Below are 21184 nucleotides of genomic sequence, written 5' to 3'. Positions count from 1 at the left end.
TCCATCTCATAGCTAAAGTTTGTGTTGTCTTTACCTAAATGCATAACCTGACACTTTTTAGAATTAAACTCCATCTGCCACCTGTCTGCCCATGCTATCAGCCTGTCCAGGTCTCGTTGTATTCTGTAATTGTCTTTTCACCCTGTACTGCACATGCTATCTTAGTATCATCTGCAAACTCTATCTATAACATGACTATTGCTCCCCTCCATCTCTCAACAAACACTCACTGTGAGGAGGGAATGCACCACACTCCCTCTCTCTATTAATGGTAAGGATGCCAGAGGGTGAAATTTATCAAGAGAAAAATATTCATATAAAATCTTTTACACTGAAACAAACATTGAGTGGTACATCTATGGTACATTCTGAGTGGAAAATTGTGTTTTCCAATATCCTTCACACACTGCCTTATCCTGATCTTCTTTTTATGTCCTCTTGTCCTTCCATCTTCTGTCAACAGCACCAGGTCTTCTTTGTCTATCTTTTCAATGCCATTGACTATCTTATACATTGTTATTAGGTCCCCACGTTCTCTTGTATCTTGTAAGGTTGGCAGTCCCATTTCCTCCAATCGTTCTTCATAAGTTAGGTCCTTTAATTCTGACAGCATCTTTGTAGCAATCTTCTGTATCCTTTCCAATTTTCTTATATCCTTTTTTAGAGCTCGGAGACTATATCATTGTTGCATATTCCAGCCTTGGATGTATCATGCTTGTGAGGATTTTTTGCATCATATCTTTGTCCATGTATTGAAATGCCACTCTTATATTAGTCAACATTTTATATGATAGTCCAAATATCTTGCCTATGTGTTTTTCGGGGCTCAGATTTTCCTATATGATCACTCCCAAATCTTTTTCCTCTTTAGTCTTTATTATTTGTTCCTCCCCCATCAAATATTTCCATACTGGTCTTCTCTTACTCTTTCCTAGTTCCATTATGTGACATTTCTTGGCATTAAACTCCACTTTCCATTTCCTGCTCCACTCATAGATCTTGTTTAAATCTTCCTGCAACAGCAGACAGTCCTCTCTGGTTTTGATAACTCTTACCAAGTTTGCATCATCAACAAATAAGTTTATATAACTATTTACCCCAATGTGAATGTCGTTTACATATATCTGAAACATAATGGGGGATAACACTAACCCTTGTGGCTCTCCGCTAGTTACTTTACCCCAAGATGAGTATGTATCTCTGATCACAGTTCTCATTTCCCTATCCTTCAAATAACACTGGGTAACACTGGTTTTGTTTCTTTAAAAGTTTTTAGTGTTTCTAAGGCAGATTTTCCTCCTGATTCCAAATATACCGTTAAAAATTGCATACCATCGATATTTTAGGAAAAAAATTGAGGTTTGTATAAATAAGGAACCATTAATAGCAACAACAGTTCACTATTTATTTGTCGATATTTAACTGCTTATAAATTTTTTTCCTTGGATTTTGTTACAATTAAGCAAAGTAAATTAAAAGCAAGGAAAATGCAATGAATGAATTTATTTATTTATTTTTTTTTTTTTTTTTTTTTTTTTTTTTTTTTTTTTTTTTACGTAGGGAAGAGGGCCAGCCAAGGGCAAAAAAAAGAAAGTTAGAAGAAAGCCCACTTGAGCGCTGGCTCTCCAAAGAGTACAAAAAGTGCCAAGACCGTCTGCCAGAATTAGGGGAGCAAATGCCTCGATACCTCCCTCTTAAAAGAAGACAAGTTGTAGGAATTTGGAAATACAGATGCAGGGAGGGAGTTCCAGAGTTTACCAGTGAAAGGGATGAATGATTGAGCGTACTGGTTAACTCTTGCATTAGAGAGTTGGACAGAATAGGGATGAGAGGAAGAAGAAAGCCTTGTGCAGCGTGGAGGAGGGGAGGCATGCAGTTAGCAAGATCAGTAGAACAGTTACCATGAAAATAGCGATAAAATATAGAAAGGGATGCAACATTTCAGCGGTGAGAAAGAGACTGAAGACAGTTAGTCAGAGGAGGGGAGTTGATGAGACAAAGAGCTTTCGATTCCACCCTATCAAGCAAAGCTGTGTGACTGGAACCCCCCCAAACATGCGAAGAGTACTCCATACAGGGACGGATAAGGCCCTTATACAGAGTAAGCAGTTGGAGGGGCGAGAAAAACTGGCGGAGACGCCTCAGAACACCTAACTTCATAGAAGCTGTTTTAGCAAGAGATGAGATGTGAAGTTTCCAGTTAAGATTATGAGCAAAGGACAGACCGAGGATATTCATTGTGGAAGAGGAAGACAGTTGAGTGTCATTGAAGAAGAGGGGATAGTTGTCTGGAAGGTTGTGTCGAGTTGATAGATGGAGGAATTGAGTTTTTGAGGCATTGAAAACTACTAGATTTTCTCTGCCCCAATCGGAAATTTTAGAAAGATCGGAAGTCAGGCGTTCCATGGCGTCCCGCGTGATCTGTTAATTTCCTGAAGGGTTGGACGTCTCTGAAAGAACATGGAAAGATGTAGGGTGGTATCATCAGCGTAGGAGTGGATAGGGCAAGAAGTTTGGTTAAGAAGGTCATTAATGAATAATAGAAAGAGAGTGGGTGACAGGACAGAACCCTGAGGAACACCACTATTAATAGGTTTAGGAGAAGAACAGTAGCCGTCTACCACAGCAGCAATAGAGCGGTCAGAAAGGAAACATGAGATAAAGTTGCAGAGAGAAGGATAGAAGCCGTAAGAGGGCAGTTTTGAAATCAAAGCTTTATGCCAGACTCTATCAAAAGCTTTTGATATGTCTAACGCAACAGCAAAAGTTTCACCGAAATCTCTAAAAGAGGATGACCAAGACTCAGTAAGGAAAGCCAGAAGATCACCAGTAGAGCGACCTTGACGGAAGCCATATTGGCGATCAGACAGAAGATTGTGAAGTGACAGATGTTTGAGAATCTTCCTATTCAGGATAGATTCAAAAACTTTAGACAAGCAAGAGATTAAAGCTATAGGACAGTAGTTTGAGAGGTTAGAATGGTCACCCTTTTTAGGAACAGGCTGAATGTAGGCAAACTTCCAGCAGGAAGGAAAGGTAGAAGTCAATAGACAAAGTTGGAAGAGTTTGGCCAGGCAAGGTGCAAGCACAGAAGCACAGTTTTTGAGAACAATAGGAGGGACCCCATCAGGTCCATAAGCCTTTCAAGGGTTTAGGCCAGCAAGGGCATGGAAAACATCATTACGAAGAATTTTGATTGTAGACATGAAATAGTCAGAGGGAGGAGGAGAGGAGGACAAGCCCAGAATCGTCCAAGGTGGAGTTGTGAGGAAAGGTTTGAGAAAAGAGTTCAGCTTTAGAGACAGAAGAGATGGCAGTGGTGCCATCAGGATGAAATAAAGGAGGAAAGATGAAGAAGTGAAGTTATTTGAGATGTTTTTGGCTAGATGCCAGAAGTCACGAGGAGAGTTTGAGTTTGAAAGATTTTGACATTTCCTATTTATGAAAGAGTGTTTGGCAAGTTGAAGAACAGACTTGGCATGATTCCAGGCAGAGATATAAAGTGCATGAGATTCAGGAGATGGAAGGCTCAAGTACCTTTTGTGGGCAACCTCTCTATCATGTATAGCACGAGAACAGGCTGAGTTAAACCAAGGTTTAGAAGGTTTAGGTTGAGAAAAACAATGAGGAATGTACGCCTCCATGCCAGATACTAACACCTCTGTTATGCGTTCAGCACAAAGAGATGGGTCTCTGACACGGAAGCAATAATCATTCCAGGAAAATCAGCATAATACCTCCTCAGGTCCCCCAACTGGCAGAGGCAAACGCCAGAGGCACCTTCGCTTTGGGGGATCCTGCGGAGGGATTGGAAAAATAGGACAAGATACAGAAATGAGATTGTGATCGGAGGAGCCCAACGGAGATGAAAGGGTGACAGCATAAGCAGAAGGGTTAGAGGTGAGGAAGAGATCAAGAATGTTGGGCGTGTCTCCAAGACGGTCAGGAATACGAGTAGGGTGCTGCACCAGTTGCTCTAGGTCATGGAGGATAGCAAAGTTGAAGGCTAGTTCACCAGGGTGGTCAGTGAAGGAGAGGAAAGCCAAAGCTGGTGGTGAACATTGAAATCTCCAAGAATGGAAATCTCAGCGAAAGGGTAGAGGGACAGAATGTGCTCCACTTTAGAAGTTAAGTAGTCGAAGAAATTACTATAGTCAGAAGAGTTAGGGGAGAGATAAACAGCACAGAGGAATTTAGTTTGTGAGTGACTGTTAAGTCGTAGCCAGATGGTGGAAAATTCGGAAGACTCAAGAGCGTGGGCACGAGAGCAAGTTAAGTCATTGCGTACATAGACGCAACATCCAGCTTTGGAATGAAAATCAGAATAGAGAAAGTAGGAGGGAACAGAGAAGGGGCTACTGTCAGTTGCCTCAGACAGCTGTGTTTCGGTGAGGAAAAGAAGATGAGGTTTAGTAGAGGAGAGGTGGTGTTCCACAGATTGAAAATTAGATCTAAGACCGCGAATGTTGCAGAAGTTAATGTAGAAAAATTTGAGGGAGGTGTCAAGGCATTTGTGGTCTTCAACAGGAGAGGTGTCCGACCTGGGGACATTTTGGTCCCCTCCCCAGAGGGGGACTCCGAGGCGTTGTTTATTTTGGGTCCCATTTTTCTTTTAAATTTTGATTTGAAGTGAAGGGTGTATGTGTGGTAAGTGCATGTAGTTTTGTGTGAAGAAGGAGAGTTGTCTTTAGAGGGTAGGCTGTGACTGCCACCTTGAGTTGTGAGACACAAAGGGAAACATTCAACAAGATCACAACTAGCTTTAATGGAAGGTTCACAGCACCTCCTGAACTAGTGCTATTAGATCTCACTGGGAGTAAGTTATTGTTTCGGTAGGTGTCTACTACCTCCTTCCTGGAAATAAGGTTATAAGCAACAATAGGCCTACTAGAAGTGCACTGATGAACGCGCTTTCCTACTGTGAGCTCCTTGATCTTTACGCACCAGTGACCATATATAATCCCCCATCATAGCAGTGTCCCATCTTCCTTGGTATCTTTTCTCCATTTTTGCAATGTCTTGATGGAACCTCTCACCATGCTCCTCACTCACTTCTCCTAAGTTTTCACGAAAAAAAGTCCAAGTGTGAATGCAAGAAGTGCACCTTTAGTGACATTCTACAGCCTAAATTCTTATAACTTTCCAAAAGTTTTCCTACCAACTGTTTGTATTTTGGGTCTTTCTTGTTACCAAGGAATCCATTAACTATATCTCAAAATGCACACTATGCCTCTTTCTCAGTATCATTCATTGTCCCACAGACAAAGAAAACATGAATACTTAGTGTATCCACCCTGCAATCCAAGTAAGAAAGCAAGCATTTTAAAATCACCACAAATGTCCCATTTCAACTCATTATAGTTTACTTTTTCGAGAAGTTTCTTTACATTTTCATATTCTTCCTTGATGTGTACCGAGTATGCTATAGGGAGGGATGGATACTGATTCCCATTATGTAGTAAAACAGCTTTCAGGCTGTTTGTAGAACTATCTATGAAAAGTCGCCATTCTTCATAGTTGTGATCTATTCCTATGGCTGAAAACAAGCCATTAATGTCTTTACAAAAGCAGAGATTATCACTAATATCAAAAAACACTCCGAACCTAACCTAACCATAGTCAACTATAACACTTCCTCACTCCACTGCTCAGCATTATCCATTACTTCCATCTCTCTCCAGTTTACTTTTTTTTGGAGCTAAAGTCTCCAACTAAAAGTATTCTTCCATCTCTTCTTATCATGTTATCTAGGCCCTTAATCACCTCTATTTGCATATCTTTATGTCCTTCAGTTCCCCATGTATTTGTCGTAGGTGGCACATACGTAACTATAACTCTTCTCTTCTTCAATTCCTGTTTTGATTGTTACTCCCATTACTTCCACTTTCTTCTCTCCATATTGCACATCCTCCACACATATATTATCACTAACCATTATTACCACTTCTCCCCTTTTATCCTTCCTGTCTCTCCAACTATTATATCTCTTCTCTTCAAAGTTAACATGGATCCGCTCTCTTAGTTTTGTTTCAACGATGCACATTACATCTGGCTTTTTCTCTTTTAAGTAATCCCTAACCTCCAACATGCTTGACTGCAACCCATCTATATAAGTCACTCTTAATTTCTTGTCTCCTCCACGACCTCCTCTTTCTTCCGTAGGTACCACTTCTTTAGTCTCATATCTAGAACCCTCCAGTAAAAGTTCTTCTCAATCTTTGTCCTTTTCTCATTTTTTTCCTTAGCTTCACTTCTTAGCTCTTTCTCCTTTTCCCTCTCCTTTAGGTTCATATCTCTTTTTAACCATGTATCCTTGTGTTCAGTATCATCAGCCAACTTCCCTTTCCTAATCATAATTTCCTCAATTGCCACTTGGGATCTCATTCTCATTTTCATTGGTCTCCTACCCCTTTCAATCTATCTTCCTATCCTGATCACTTCCTCCACTTCCTGGTCTAGTTCTTGTGTGCTGTCTTGAACTTGTTTGATAACAGTTTTGGCCAATTCTCTCTCTTCACGTTCTCGTGAATTTATTTGGATTTTTCTTTTCCTTCATCCCAAAAATCATGAACCTTTTACTCTTATCCACTGTATCCCACACCAGGTATTTTTTCTATTTAATTATTTGGATTACAGCAACTATAGTGTCTTCCTTAATTTGTCTCTTTACAACCTCCGAAAATTTTACTTTTTCCCCTTCCTGTTCCTGCTTCCATTCATTTAGTAGTTCCTTCAGCTTGTTTTCACCCAATCCACCTTCTTCCCTGTCCACAATCCCATCCTGCACTTTACCCTGTAAGCTCCTTAAGGAGTTTTCGTAGTCTTGGCATGTGGCTTTTAGTACATCATTTTGTTTCTTTATTTCTTGTATCTCCTCTTTCAATCCCTGATTGATTGCACTGACCTTCTCACATTCTACCAATCTCAATTTCAGCTCTGTGTTTTCTGTTGTCAATCTGTCCTGCTTGTCCATTAAACTTGACATCACTTCCTTCATGTACTTTAATTCCCTTTCTGCGTTGATCAACCTTCTCATACCCAAATCCAGAAAAATCCTTGTCCATAATATTCTCACTTTGTTTCCTTAGTCCAGCTGGAGTTTCATTGTACAGTTGGTTTTTACATGATGGTGTATGTTTTGATTCTGTCATACATCTGGCTGCACTACTCAGATCCATCTCTCTCTTTTTTTTTTTTCCATATATACGATCCAAAACTTATCTAATATGAAGACAATATGGCCCCCTCCCCCTGTACATATGCCAGTCTCCAGTTCCTGTTGTAGCTTTTCCCTGTGAATTGCTCAGTGACGTCTGGTCATCACAATGTCTACACAGTGTGTGTGTGTGTGTATAATTCACCAAGGTCGCCCGCTGGTCACCCAGCCAGTCTTCTCCATTACGGAGCGAGCTCAGAGCTCATAGACTGATCTTCGGGTAGGACTGAGGCCACAACCCCTCGAGTTACATCTCGTACCTATTTACTGCTAGGTGAACAGGGGTTACACATTAAGAGGCTTGCCCATTTGCCTTGCCTCTTCCCGGGATTGGAACCCGAGCCCTCTCAATTGTGAGTCGAGCATGCTAACCACTACGCTATGCAGTGTGTGTGTGTGTGTGTGTGTGTTTATTTTTAACGTACATAGAATACAATTACCATGATTTTGCTTAGATTACAGAAACACACATTCATGCATATTGTACAGGCATATGTGAACACAGACATGCAGGCGCAAGCATGCATACACACATACATGCACTTTATTAATCAACATCTTTCTTCCCTTCTAGCAACCCCACACCAGATGAAGAGTCAGAATGGAAGGATCTTGGCATTCCTAAGTGGCAGCCTGTTAAAGTAGGGGATCATAAGTACATGTTAGTGCAAGATGAGTGCACAGTGGAAACAGAGTTCCCTAACAGGTGAGATTCTTCCTTCCTCTCTGCTATTCTGTGACCAGACAGGCAAGAGCTGGGTGGTGGTTCACAGAAGAAACTTAGTACATATAAAGTTTAATATGCATGTAATGACTATATGGCTTGTAGTAATTAACTATATCCATGAAGTGGCACAGATACTTAATAGTTTATATGACATAACCACCATATGTCTGCATCTCACTTACAGGTGGCACATTGCCCTGCAAGAGGATGGAAATTTGCCAAAACAGCCAACCTTGGAAGAGTACAATGACTTAGAGGATGAGAGAGATGCCTACCTCATCACCATGATAGTCTTCATCATTGCTTTTGTGTGTGCTGGTGGGTTTGCTGCCTTCTTCTTCCGTAAGAAGTGAGCTCAAAATCCATCTGCTGTCTACAGTAGATGCCACTTGTAATGCAGATTCTTCAACAAAACCCAATTGTAGTTATATACATAGGTGGGCATTATCACAATAATTTATCACAATAATAACATTGGATTATTGGTTATCCAACAATTATTTTTTCTATGTTATCTGTACATCAGCATTGCTAATACATACGTTTGGTTCTAATTGAACAATAATTTATTATTATTATTTTTTTTTTTTACATAAGCATGTTGAAGTTTTAACTTTAAAAATTAAATGTAGTTATTCTACTTTTCATTAATAAAAAGGCAGGATAAACATTGAATTTGAAGTTTTCCAAGATTTTTCCAAGTTTTCTATTAAAGACAAAAATTTTTTTATTTTATAACTTTTTTTACTTAATATATCAATATTGTTATCACTAGTATTGGAATTTTGGATTTATTGGTTACCAGACATAGATTTATTGCCAATTATCAATAATTGGTTATACCCAATAAGGTTAACATTATGTATCTATCTCTTATTGTGAAGAATTTTATAGTTACTATGCCCAGCTATGGTTGTGTGTAAGCTGTAGTGCTATTTAATTTTAGTAAGCATGTGCATATTTGTATTTTTTAGATTGTGTTTTTTTTATTTTGTTGTATGAATTTCAAGAATTTTTGTTGAATGCAAATTGGCTAACCAAAGAGTATCACTGTTTCCTTGACCATGACATAATTGTGTCAAAATAGTCAAACTATTTTTGTAAATAAACTTTTATTTATCTTTATAGTTGTATTGATTTTAAAGAAAAAAGATGAACTCCTGTTAGATAAGAATATACCTATTAACTAATGAATTAAGAAAGAAGCTGCTTGTAGGATTCCCTTCCTTCTGGAAATGCCTAAGGTTGAGAATCAACATTCTGGCTTGCAATTCCAGCAGGAGAGGAAAGCAAGTGATATTGATTTTCTATAGGTTTGTGGGATATGAGACCTGATATAATCTACAATACAACAAAAAGGATAGTGGACATGGATATCAACAGAATGAATGAAAGAACTGAAAACAATAGTTCCTTTCAGCCAACTGAAGAAAACCTTGTATTGCAAATATTAAGTTTTTTTCCTTAAGGCAGATGATGCATATAGGTGTCTTGAGAGAATAGCAGATGATGCACATAGTTATTTGTTATGCCAATGGTAACTAGTAACTATCATATTATTTTTTAAGTACAGTGCATCAGGTCATTACTAGTTCTTTGAGGTTATACATTCATATAATGTATCTGAACATCTTTTGGAAGGAAATTTTCAATATGTTTGTTTTTTAATTTTCTAAATTGATGGTAGAGAATAATACATCAGAGCAGGACTATTCAGAAAGACTGAGCTGTACTCTTTGGTTGCCATTGGCATTATCAATGCTTGCCAAAGAAACCTGTATATTTGTTGGGAAAGTTGGTTGTGGTGGTTTGTCTCTTTGAGAAATGAGGGTTAGTGTCTTTTACTATACTATACTGTATTCTTTCTTTCTTACCTGCATCCTATACACCTTGGGAATCTGCTCACCATTGTCCATTTTTCATGTTTTCAAGGGGTGATAATTTCTCACTCTGAAATAATTTTTTCCATTGTATTTGTTGACATTTCTATTCCCTCAACATCTTTTCCATTCATCGTTTCCCCTCAAAAGCAACACTACCTTTTCAAAAGTCTTGAAAACCACTCAACATTTGCGTCTCCATTCAGTTTCTGCTATCCTTCATTTAGTCCAGGAATTCTCAACATGAGAGAAATTTTTGAGGTAGGACTTACTCCTGAATTTAGAGTTATTGTTGTCAGTACAAACAGATAGTACTAATGAACTCAGCAGCACATCAATTATAGATTTCATAAGCTGGTAGCTAAATATGAGATTTTTCATGATAAATTTGTGGATACATTTATCACTTACTGAATAACTCCTAGACACATATATTATGTTCTTGGTAACTTCTATCAGTGAATGAGCTTTCTTACCACAACATGGCGATCACGTAACTTCTTTTACAACAAAAGCATCTGTGTTATCTGTCTTAAGACTATTATACATATTTCATTAGTCAATCTGTCACTTTGCTCTTGTAATTCTCTTCATAATATATGACAACTGATCATCTTGTACTGAAACGTGTTCACTAGACAAATTCATCATATGCTTCAATTTGTCATCAACTCGTACCACCCATTACAAGTGGATATTATTCTTACTTTACCAAAAATGTTATGCATTCATGGACATTATTCCCAAATGGCACTTCATCCATTCCTTTTACCATTTTCATTTTCACTACTGCATACAAACACCCTTGCATACCTGTCTGTTCTAATCCTACATTTCACCCAAATTAATCATGTCTTGATCTCCAAACTATCCTCCTATGGCTATTATCCTTCTTTCTGTAACTTTATCTCAAGTTTACTCTCTGATTGTTCTAGTGGTAGATGGCTATTGTTCTTTTCTTAAATCTATTAACAGTGGTGTTCCTCTGGGTTCTGTTTTGTCACTTTCTTCCTGTTATCCATCAATGATCTAAACCAATCTTCTTGTCCTATCCACTCCTACGCTGATGATACTACCCTAAACTTTTCCACATCTCTCCAGAGATGACCAACCCTTCAGGAAGCAAGCAGATCATCCAGGAATGCTACAGAACACTTGACTTGTGATCTAAATTTTCTGATCGGGGCAGAGAAATTTTATTAATGTTCAATGTCTCAAAAACTCAATTTCTCCATGTATCAGCTCTACACAACTTTCCTTACAACAATCCCCTCTTCTTCAATGATGCTCAATTGTCACACTCTTCTACACTGAATATCCTCAGTCTGCCCTTTACTTATAATCTAAACTGGAAACTTCACACCTCTTCTCTACCTAAAATATCTTCTATGAAGTTAGGTGTTCTGAGTTGTCTCCATCAGTTTTTCTCAGCCCCCCAACTACTAATATAGCTTAGTAGAGGGTCTTTATCTGTCCATGTATGCAGTATTCATCACATTTATGTGGGTTTCCACTCATTTATATTAGATAGGGTGGAATCAGCTTTTCTTCATATCATTTCTTCTCTGATTAACTGTCTACAGCCTCTTTCTCACTGCCACAATGTTGTATCTCTTGCTATTTTCAAGTCAAATACTCTTCTAATATTGCTAACTGCATCCCTCCCCTCCTCCTGAGGGTGCTGCTTTACTGCACAAGACTCTTTCTCTCACCTTTCACTGATAAACTTTAGACCTCCCTATTTACTTCAAATTCCTATCTTCTTAAGACCCGAAGGTTTGAAGACATTTATTACATTCTTTTGACTAACTCTTAGCCGTGTTCAGGGACTGTCAACAAAGTGAGGCTTATTATTGAATTTTTTTTTTGCTGCCCTTGGCCAGATTTCTTCACATAAAAAAAATAGATAAAAATAAGAAATAAAAACATATATTCCTGCACTGTCAAACATAAATTGATCGAAACATTTTATTTTTTTCTAAGTGTTTATTCATTGAACAACCTTAAATGTTAACAATATGATGACACAGCAAACAATAAGCAATTTCAACTTTTTAAAATTGCGAAGTCAATTCCTGTAAACTGTAATTAGAATTTTCTATTGAATTTCAAAGTGCAAATCCATCATAGTAGTCTAAAGAAAATAAAAATAATGACTGAAGAGGAAAAGTTACAAGTGGAAACTAGGTAAATACAAATGTAGTATAAAAAACTACTGATACCTACATAATTGCAATATATGAAAACTGATAATTGAAAAATATATGCACTCTTTAAGGAACAATTAACTGTCCTTGAATGAGTGATATTTTGGATCAAACCAGCCAGTGTTACTCCATCATGACAACAGAGCGCAAGGCCTTTCCTTCGTGCATCAGCTGGAAAGCTTCATTGATCTCTACCATGGGTTTGGTGAAGGTCACAAACTCGTCCACCATGAGCTGCTTGTTCATATAATCATCCACCAACTTTGGCACACTGTCACGGGACTTCCAACCTGATAATAAGAATTGATCATAACCAATGTAATAATAAAAGGAAAAAAAAAAAAAAAAAGTGTTGAGAATATAAAAAACTCATTTTCATCTTGAAACTTCAAAATCTAACATTAGAATTCAAGCATTAGGTTGCAATAATGGATAAGAAACTGCTAGGCTAAACTTTTTTCCTAACCTTAAATTATTTGGAGATTAATGCAAATCATTAGATTATCTGATACAAAGAATAATGAAAAGTAATGATAATGATTTCAATAAGAACATATAATATCAATCAAATTGTGACATTCATAGTGCCACAATAATGTTTTCCCATACAGATGAATATATTCAACAAAAGCATCAGTGGCACAGCTGGTACTTGACAAATTACCTTGATCACTGACCACAACATTGAGTGATTTAAATGTTAAATTTGAATAAATCATTTGTAGTTAATACTGATTTATGAAAAAATTAAGAGTATAATTCACTTGTAATATCACATCCCACCTGAACTATGTATGTACATATATTCAACTACAAGACAGATTATCATTAGATAATACTAATCAAGTTTGGTTCTTGTTTTGTTAAGGAAATTCACTTAAGTGATTATAATTACATGATATTCACATTCATTATAATAGCTGTGTTACAGACAACCAAAGGTGTCAAGTGCTTTATATTTGCTTGTCATTCCTGTATATCCTTTATATCTTGAGTGCAGCACACTCACCTCCAAAGGCTGAGCCCTTCCACACTCTACCGGTCACCAACTGGAAAGGTCGTGTGGAAATCTCTTTCCCAGCAGCAGCAACTCCAATGATGACACTTTCTCCCCAACCCTTGTGACATGCCTCCAAGGCTGCTCGCATGATCTCCACACTTCCAATGCATTCAAAGGTGTAGTCACAGCCACCATCTGTCAGTTCCACCAACACTTCTTGGATGGGACGTTCATGATCCTTTGGATTGACAAACTCTGTGCAGCCAAATGTCTTGGCTTAAGATAAAACCATATAAGCATTATATTAATGGTGGTGTCTGTAGAAGAAATGTAGTAAAAGAAATCTACAGTAAATGCAAACAGTTAGCTAAAGAATAACTATCATCTAAATCAATGCACTGCACCCACAACTAATGACTTAAGTGGGATTAAAAGTATGAAACCTATCTTATTTTTTTTTTTTTATTGAATGCACCTCAAATATATAAGAAGGGTGTAGTGTATATACCACACTGACTTTTGTATATCAGATTGAGGTTTACCAGACTTTATCTGATATAGGCTTTACTGTACTGTATGATGTAACTAGAGGAAAATGTATCACTAAACATTCTGGTATTGTTCTCATATTATTTATCCAGTATTATCATTCATAATGTTACTGGATTAATTTTGGCCCATTAGAAAATACAAAAAATAAATATTTTACTCATAATTTAGAGTTTGAAAACTCTTAAGTTTTGCATTTCTTAATTTCAAAACAAATATGAATTCTCAATGATTCCTTCTTAAAAGCCTCATCCTTACCAGTTTCAAATTTGCTGGGATTGATATCAACACCAATGATCCGTTTAGCTCCAGCCCGGCGACACCCCATGGCAACTGCAAGGCCAACAGCTCCCAGACCAAAGACTGCACAAGTTGACCCAGCTTCTACCTGCAAAGTGAATCAATTAAGTGTCCCCTCATTTGGTGTCCTTATTATTCTTCTCTTAAAATTAAGTGTGTAAGTATCCAAATTCTGTGAAGAAATGGGCTTGCTTCACTGAAAAGGATGAGGAGCATTGTATTTCTCGCCCAAGAACACTATAATGAACAGTGACAACTATCTGAATGTATTAGAGAATCATATGGCGCCATTTTGCGCCATTAATGAGAACACATTTTATGCATACATGTCACATGGCCAAAACAGTAAAGAAATTCTTGAATAACAAGATTTCTGTGCTTGACATGGATACAATTGAAAATGGATGAAATGTGATGAAAAGCACACTAATAAACTGCAACACTGGTTCAGTATCTTAACTCATCAAGGGAATGCATACCCTGTGGATGCATGGTATGGACATCAAATATTTCAGGAATTTAGCAAGATGTATACCTAGACAACTACAAATCATCAAGATGACCAATTACTATTGTGATGAATAGAGGGCATATTCTGTCATTCATTTGTACTTAGTAGCACATTTTACTGTGATTTAGAGGAGAAGAACAATATTTCTTTGGAGATACTGCACACGTTAATTTTTATTTTACTTATATCTTTGTAGGGCAATGGCCTAATTCATCCCACCTATTCCAAAGAAGGGTAGCAAATCAGGTTCTCAAAAGTATCATTGTTGTTGTTGATTAGAGCCTCCTTACTTAAAATTCCACATTTAAAGCAATAACACCAAGTTGGAATTGTAATTATACCAACAAGTTGGAATGTAATTATAACAATCTTAAATCAATGCCACCTTCACACTACCCCCTTAGCCTTAAAGCTCTCACATCTGACAGTTATCTACTTAACCAATCACCATTCTTCCATTCCATTTGGCAACTAAACCATACATTGATGTACTCAATCATCCAACTCTCAAACTCTAAACACCAGTTGTGCTTTGTGCTTCTTATTTCTCATTCTATTCATACAAGGTAGTTCACTCATGTTCTTCACTTCCATTACATTCTATATTGCTTCTTATTTCTCATTCTATTCATACAAGATGCTCCACTCATGTTCTTCACTTCCATTACATTTTATCTCTTTATTACCATTTAAACATGTGAAATCTGAAAATCCAAATGCAAACAAAGAGGACAAAATTCCACTCACTTTGGCAGTGTTGAGAGCTGCACCATAGCCAGTACTGAGCCCACATCCCAAGAGACACACCTTGTCTAATGGGGCTGCTTTGTTCACCTGTCATAAAATATACTATTGAAAAATTACCGAGTCAATCCACCAGTGTTATTCATTTAAGGCCCATGTTTCTTGTATGTGATTAGGTAAAAACATTTGAATTTTGACATGCAACAATACCTCATAAATAACTGGTAATTATAGTTACATTATACAGTAGTATCTAGGAACAATCTGAATGTTTTGTTAGAATGTAACATAATACAAGTGAAAACATCTCTTTACATATATTTACTACTTTTACTAATAATTTGCTACACTTAAGCTTATCAGATTTGTAAAGATGGAGTTCATATGTATCCTCCTACAGATATGTAGAGTATCTATGTTTCTTACTATATTTGAAGCTTTAAACATTTCTCTCACCTTAGCAATAGATATCTCACACACCACAGTGTACTGAGCAAAGGTGGAACAGCCCATGAAGTGGTAGAGCTGCTTGCCCTTGCAGGTAAAACGCGAAGTACCATCAGGCATCACTCCCTTGCCCTGTGTGGCCCTGATCTTGCTGCAAAGATTGGTCTTGGGTGACTTGCAGAACTTACAGTCATAGCATTGAGGGATGTAGAGTGGTACCACATGGTCACCTGAAGATGGAGAAAAGAGTATCATAAGAGTGTCATGTCCATTAACATTAATGATTCAATTACCATATTGAATTAATTCAAAGAAATTAAAGTCAAATAAAAAACATTTTAAATCCATATCTAAAAGATGATAAAACAGTAGGCAGAATGAAATTCTTGTACATCAATTCTGATAAAAACCAAAAGTAATCCATACTCCCAAAGAACAAAATTAATTGTGAGTTTACCTTCCTTGACTGAAGTGACACCTTCACCCACGCTCTCCACTATGCCACCACCCTCATGACCTAAGATGACGGGGAACAATCCCTCTGGATCATGGCCATCCAGTGTGTAAGAATCAGTGTGACAGACTCCTGTGGCCAGTACCTGTACCAACAAAGAAAACTTGTACAAGACTCTACAAAGTTTCTCTTTACAAAAGAAAATGACACGATACAGTAAAAAGGTGATGTATGTCGAATCATACACTCAACCATTTGCCAGTTTTCCCCTCGTACATGATTTTTTTTAAACACACTCACAGAAAGAACTTTTATCAGCCTATATCTAGGACACTGGATGTCTGTAAACATACTCAGTCAAGCTGTCACTAGACAAAGTTGCGTCACCTGCAAGTGTTCGAAGTTCTAAAAGTGGATAATCATTGGAAAGAAAATATCTGTGACCTACCAAGGTGCTGAAGCTGCTGCCTGTAATACATGTGTCCAGTTACATAGAAAACATACCTGGCATATATATAAAGTCTTTCACAACAGTGAATTCAATATGAAGATGTATGGTATAAAATACCAGCATATTGCAAATGCATTTCTACTTTCAATTAAGCAACGAACAAATAAAACAAGGAGATACAGATTAGATCAGTACTTGAAATAATACACAACTGTAGAAAGACAGACCTACAATGTGCATCAAGATATATGTATGTGTCAGACAAAGCTATTGTTGTGTGTGTGTGTGTGTGTGTGTGTGTGTGGGATGAGTGGGGATACGTGATTTGGAATAGCATGAACCCACATATGCTTTGGATCAGAGGTTCAGAAGTGACGTGGGCAGCAGGAGAAGACGACTTGACTGCCACCTACCATTTGGATTGGATGTATGTACTACCTACTGCACCTCACCCCCATGCCTAAGGAGAACCTTGGGCACTGAGCTGGGAAGCTGTGTGCTAAGGCAGGTATATACAGTGTAGAAAGCCAGTGTTGTGGGCTGCTGGTAGGGACCGATCCCTGTAGCCTATGCCAGTGAGGACTGCCATGTAAAAACGACTCTGCCTCCTGTGAAAGCACTACGTGTGCTTGTCCTGACTGACTGTGTACTGAGTCATTTTGCACTTGTGGCTTGTGATTAATGAAGTACAGCTTAGAAGTTTAGATGCCTTTGTAATTCCTTTGCCTGTGCTTGCCTGGTGTTGACTCATATTATCACTGACTGACCTTGTATTTAACATACATAATGAATCTCCGGAGTTAATGCTGTGACCACCATAGCAGCCGTCCAGATATAATTGTGCAGTACTATTCTATTACTTTGCCATATTACTATTGAGAACTGGGTGTTAAGTTTTTCCATTACCTGTTAATTTTTTTGTTGCAAATCCCTAATTTTACAAATCTTGTCTTCTAAAGTTATGACACCTGCATCCTTATTTAAACATTTTCTTACCTTGATGCGGACTTCTCCTCCCTTGGGAGGAGCTACCTCTACATCCTCAATGGTAAGAGGCTTCTTGCTCTCCCAAGCCACTGCAGCCTTGCACTTGATAACCTGTTGATGACAAGAAACTTGAGTTACATCACACAATCTGAACCAAAGAGAACAATTGCTGAACAAACATCTTATAAAGTATTCTTACTACTGAACTCAGATTTGTCACATCAGAACTACTCAAGATGGCTTTATTTATTATAAATTAATTCCCTTCTATATGATTGCTTTAAAAACTTACTAAGTAGTATATCAAGCCTTGGTGGATAAATTATACATTTGAGAAGATTGAGTTCAATGTCTTTTATGTTTTCTTGTATCTTGGTCACCATGTTTAGACTTTTGTTACCTTTCAGCCTGTTCTTCAGACCACATCTTTTCCACACGAGGATCCTCCCGTCTTTGGGAATCTATCTCTTTGTCTTTTGCTGTTTGGAATTTAGGAGAACATATTTCTCATATTTTCTGCACTTTGAACTGAAGGATAAGCATGTCACTTCTCTAAAAAAAAAGTTATTCTCAACGTAGTTGGTGCAGGTCCAACAACACCTGAATGTTCATGGGAAGGAAACTCTTTACTGAAGAAAGCAGCATTCTCTTCTCCTGCCTTCTCTCTACCTCAGGTGTTCTCAAATTTTTTAACTCGTCAACCTCCCAATAAAGTTTAAAAATTTCAATTAATCAGTCTTTTAATTCAGCAAAATAATTCCGATGGCAAAAACCATGTGCAGTAGTAGCGGTGGTGGTGGTGGTGGTGGTTTTTTATATCAATGATGGTAACCAAGGGGGAAAAAAAATACAAAATAAAAATTGCTATTTGCCACCTTGAAAAGAAAAAACATTTGGTATCCAATTTAGTTTGCGAGGTTTCCTGATACTTCTCTCTTGGAAGGTGTTAAGTTGTAGGAACGGGCAGTAGAGTTGTGAGACAATGATGATTGGTTGAAGATAGTGTTGCCAGCGCTGCTTAAATTTTTCAAGATTGACTATTAAAATGATCATTTATGGTTTGAATTTGATTTTTTTTTCCTTTTTTTTTATCTAATGGTACATGATTTTCTTCAGACTTTACACATTATAAATCTAGATTACAGAATTTCCAGATTCAATGGTCCTTTCGACCCCAGCAGTAATATTCACTGTCCCCAGTGATTCATCAACCCCTGGATATTCATTAACCCCTTGGATGATCCCATCAACATTTGGGGTTTGATATTAACCACTTCGAGAACCACTGCTCTAGCTGATTCTTTTGATCTATGAGGCCCACTGTACTTGCTATATTTTGATCATAGAAACCTGTCTGTTTGAGCCCTACATTGTTGTTACTGATGGTTGGACTGGGAGCCTGGGAGACCACCACTGATTTTTGAGATCTTAGGAGGTCTTGTTGATTAATGTCGTTCTCAAAGTCCTACTATTTTCAGCACAAAGCTCTATATTTTACAATCCTAGTATTAATTTTACAATAGTGACATTATTAACATGACTGCTAAGTAAATAATATTACTTTCAGACAAAGGTAAGCGGTTTTACAGATATGTTATACGGATTCAAATTACGTATCTGAAAATGCTTACACTCCCCTACAATGGAGTAATAGAGAAAATGCTTATGCTTGCCTACAATGGAGTAATAGAAGAGAAGACGGGTGAAGCATGTGAGGAGAGATGCATCATGAGAAATGTAAATTATTCCATAGGCGCCGCAACAGCTTACGTCATATGGCACCGCTAGGGCTTTCGGGAGAACGCTACATCGGTATTATTGCAGTTTCAGCCAATACACCACACGTAACTATACACAGTCTCACGGTCTACATCACACTTCTATGAGCATTTCTAACCCCATTTTACCCTATCGGAAATTAGTAATAACTTCAGCACAAGCCTTCAAATGTGCAGTGTTCGGCGAGTTTTCTCTAAGTCCAGCAAGCTGCGGCGAGCCACGGAGCTCCATCACACTCTGAATTGAGCAGTATACTGACTTGCATTTGTTTATAACTGGAGTTTGTGGGTAACTGCTGAATAGAATTCTTATTGTGTCTATAGTTCTTTTGTCCAATGACGTGCCACCACCTCTTAACACCACGAGCTGCACCAATGGGAATTTGCTATATGTATTCGTAGGCGGGGCACAGCTGGGCAGACAGGTGCACAGACATCTGTGTGCGCAGTTCAGCCATGGCGACCAGTGACACTAGTTGTAAAGGTTGCGAATTTGATTACTGGGAAATCATCGCTCCTGCGATGCAAGTCAGTGTACAATCGAGACGAGGACCAGCCAGGACCTTCATCCTTTCGTTAAGGTATTGTGAGGAGGGGTATTGGTAGAGGTAGGGCATATTGTGTGAAGCTATAAGAGAACCAGTGTGGGGGGAGGGAAGCTGCCCCAAGGCAAGAATACGGTAGGTTAGGTTTACGTTAGGGTTAGGTTAGTGTTGCAGGGCGGGGTCCGGGGGGCGTAGCCCCCGATCTAGGTTAGGTTACGTTAGGTTAGGTTTATGTTAGGGTTAGGTTATTGTTGTAGGGGGTGACCGGGGGGCTGCAGCCCTCCCAGCTAGGTTAGGTTATGTTAGGTTTGGCTTATATTATGGTTAGGTTAGTGTTGGGGGGGTCAGGGGAGCTGCACCCCCCCCCCGGCTAGGTTAGGTTTATGTTAGGGTTAGGTTAGTGTTGTGGGGGGGGCGTCCGGGGAGGGCACAGCCCCCCGGTTAGGTTAGGTTAGGTTACATTACATCAGGTTTTTGTCCTTAGATTTTTTGGATCGTTAGGTTTGGTTAAGTTAGGATAGTTCAGGGGGGTCCGGGGGGTGGAGCCCCCGGCTAGCAGGTTATTATGTTAGGTTAGGATAATTTCTGTGAAAAGTAGTCATGAATTTTGTGATTTTCCCCTTTTTTCTCTTAAAATGGGTATTTTTCCTTAGATTTTTTCGGACCCCCCAAATTGCCTCATTTTTGTTTCCCCCACCCAAAAACCCCGCTTTCCCAGGAGATCTCCAAGCTTGTTAGACTTAGGGAAAAAGAAATTTAAGATAGGGTGTATTGGCTCAAATTGCAAATTTACAGCTACATCTCCCATCGGCTAAGGGTTCGGCAAGGATTCGAAATTCGAACCCGGGCCGCCTAGACAGGAGAGCCGAACATGATCCACCCAGGCCTATGCGTCATGAGATGACAGATTCCAAGACCAAGCTAACTTTCCACTGGATTACATAATGCTACCTCTCCCAATATAGCAAAGGTTGACTATGTTAATTTAGTAATCAAGGAATGGGAGTATCTTTCAATTCCAGGCTATATTAAAGCCTTACCCCAAGACGCCGGTATAGAGCACCCAGTGGTGACCTTGAACCAATCAACCATATGTCACGTACGCATATCATTCTTTATGCTTAATTTACCTACCGTTCTGATTGGATAAATGATTTGAGGGTGTAACCAGTGTCAGCTTTACACACGAACGCACAACTGACAACGTACCTGACCCTTGGTGGAAGCCATCTCTGCTGCAGTTCCCTGCTCCTGTCTGTCTTACTGCAATGTTCCAGCGCCAACGGAAGTTCGGAACGGAGTACGTAACCCTGAGTGGAGTGAACTCAGTGCAGTGGCGGCGGTGGCAGTGATGTTAACTTTTCTAGCCCACATTGTCGTACCGAACC

At 38.6% G+C, this 21184-nt stretch overlaps 2 protein-coding genes across 4 annotated transcripts in view; one reads left to right on the top strand and one right to left on the bottom strand.

Annotated features, from left to right (window-relative positions):
- The window catches only part of LOC123520511 (juvenile hormone esterase-like), an 82986-nt gene extending 73920 nt beyond the window's left edge, over nt 1-9066 (top strand). For all 3 annotated transcript variants that reach the window (XM_045282825.1, XM_045282824.1, XM_045282826.1), the window contains 2 exons: nt 7791-7922; nt 8128-9066. In XM_045282825.1, coding sequence (XP_045138760.1) covers nt 7791-7922; nt 8128-8296 — 301 coding nt within the window. In that variant the 3' untranslated portion in view covers nt 8297-9066. The remainder of the gene's footprint in view (nt 1-7790; nt 7923-8127) is intronic.
- Nucleotides 9067-11864: 2798 nt separating this feature from the next.
- On the bottom strand, nt 11865-21184 carry LOC123520515 (alcohol dehydrogenase class-3-like). The gene is made up of 8 exons (XM_045282839.1): nt 21006-21184; nt 17483-17584; nt 16039-16180; nt 15591-15811; nt 15138-15224; nt 13838-13967; nt 13040-13306; nt 11865-12320 (listed from the first exon to the last, which is right to left on the bottom strand). Exons 1-8 carry the CDS (start codon nt 21024-21026, stop codon nt 12154-12156), a joined length of 1137 nt encoding a protein of 378 aa, XP_045138774.1. The 5' UTR covers nt 21027-21184; the 3' UTR covers nt 11865-12153.

The sequence above is a fragment of the Portunus trituberculatus genome, chromosome 47 (genome assembly GCF_017591435.1).
Source record: "Portunus trituberculatus isolate SZX2019 chromosome 47, ASM1759143v1, whole genome shotgun sequence".
Taxonomy (NCBI): Eukaryota; Metazoa; Arthropoda; class Malacostraca; order Decapoda; family Portunidae; genus Portunus; species Portunus trituberculatus.
This window is presented reverse-complemented; position numbering and strand designations above follow the sequence as displayed.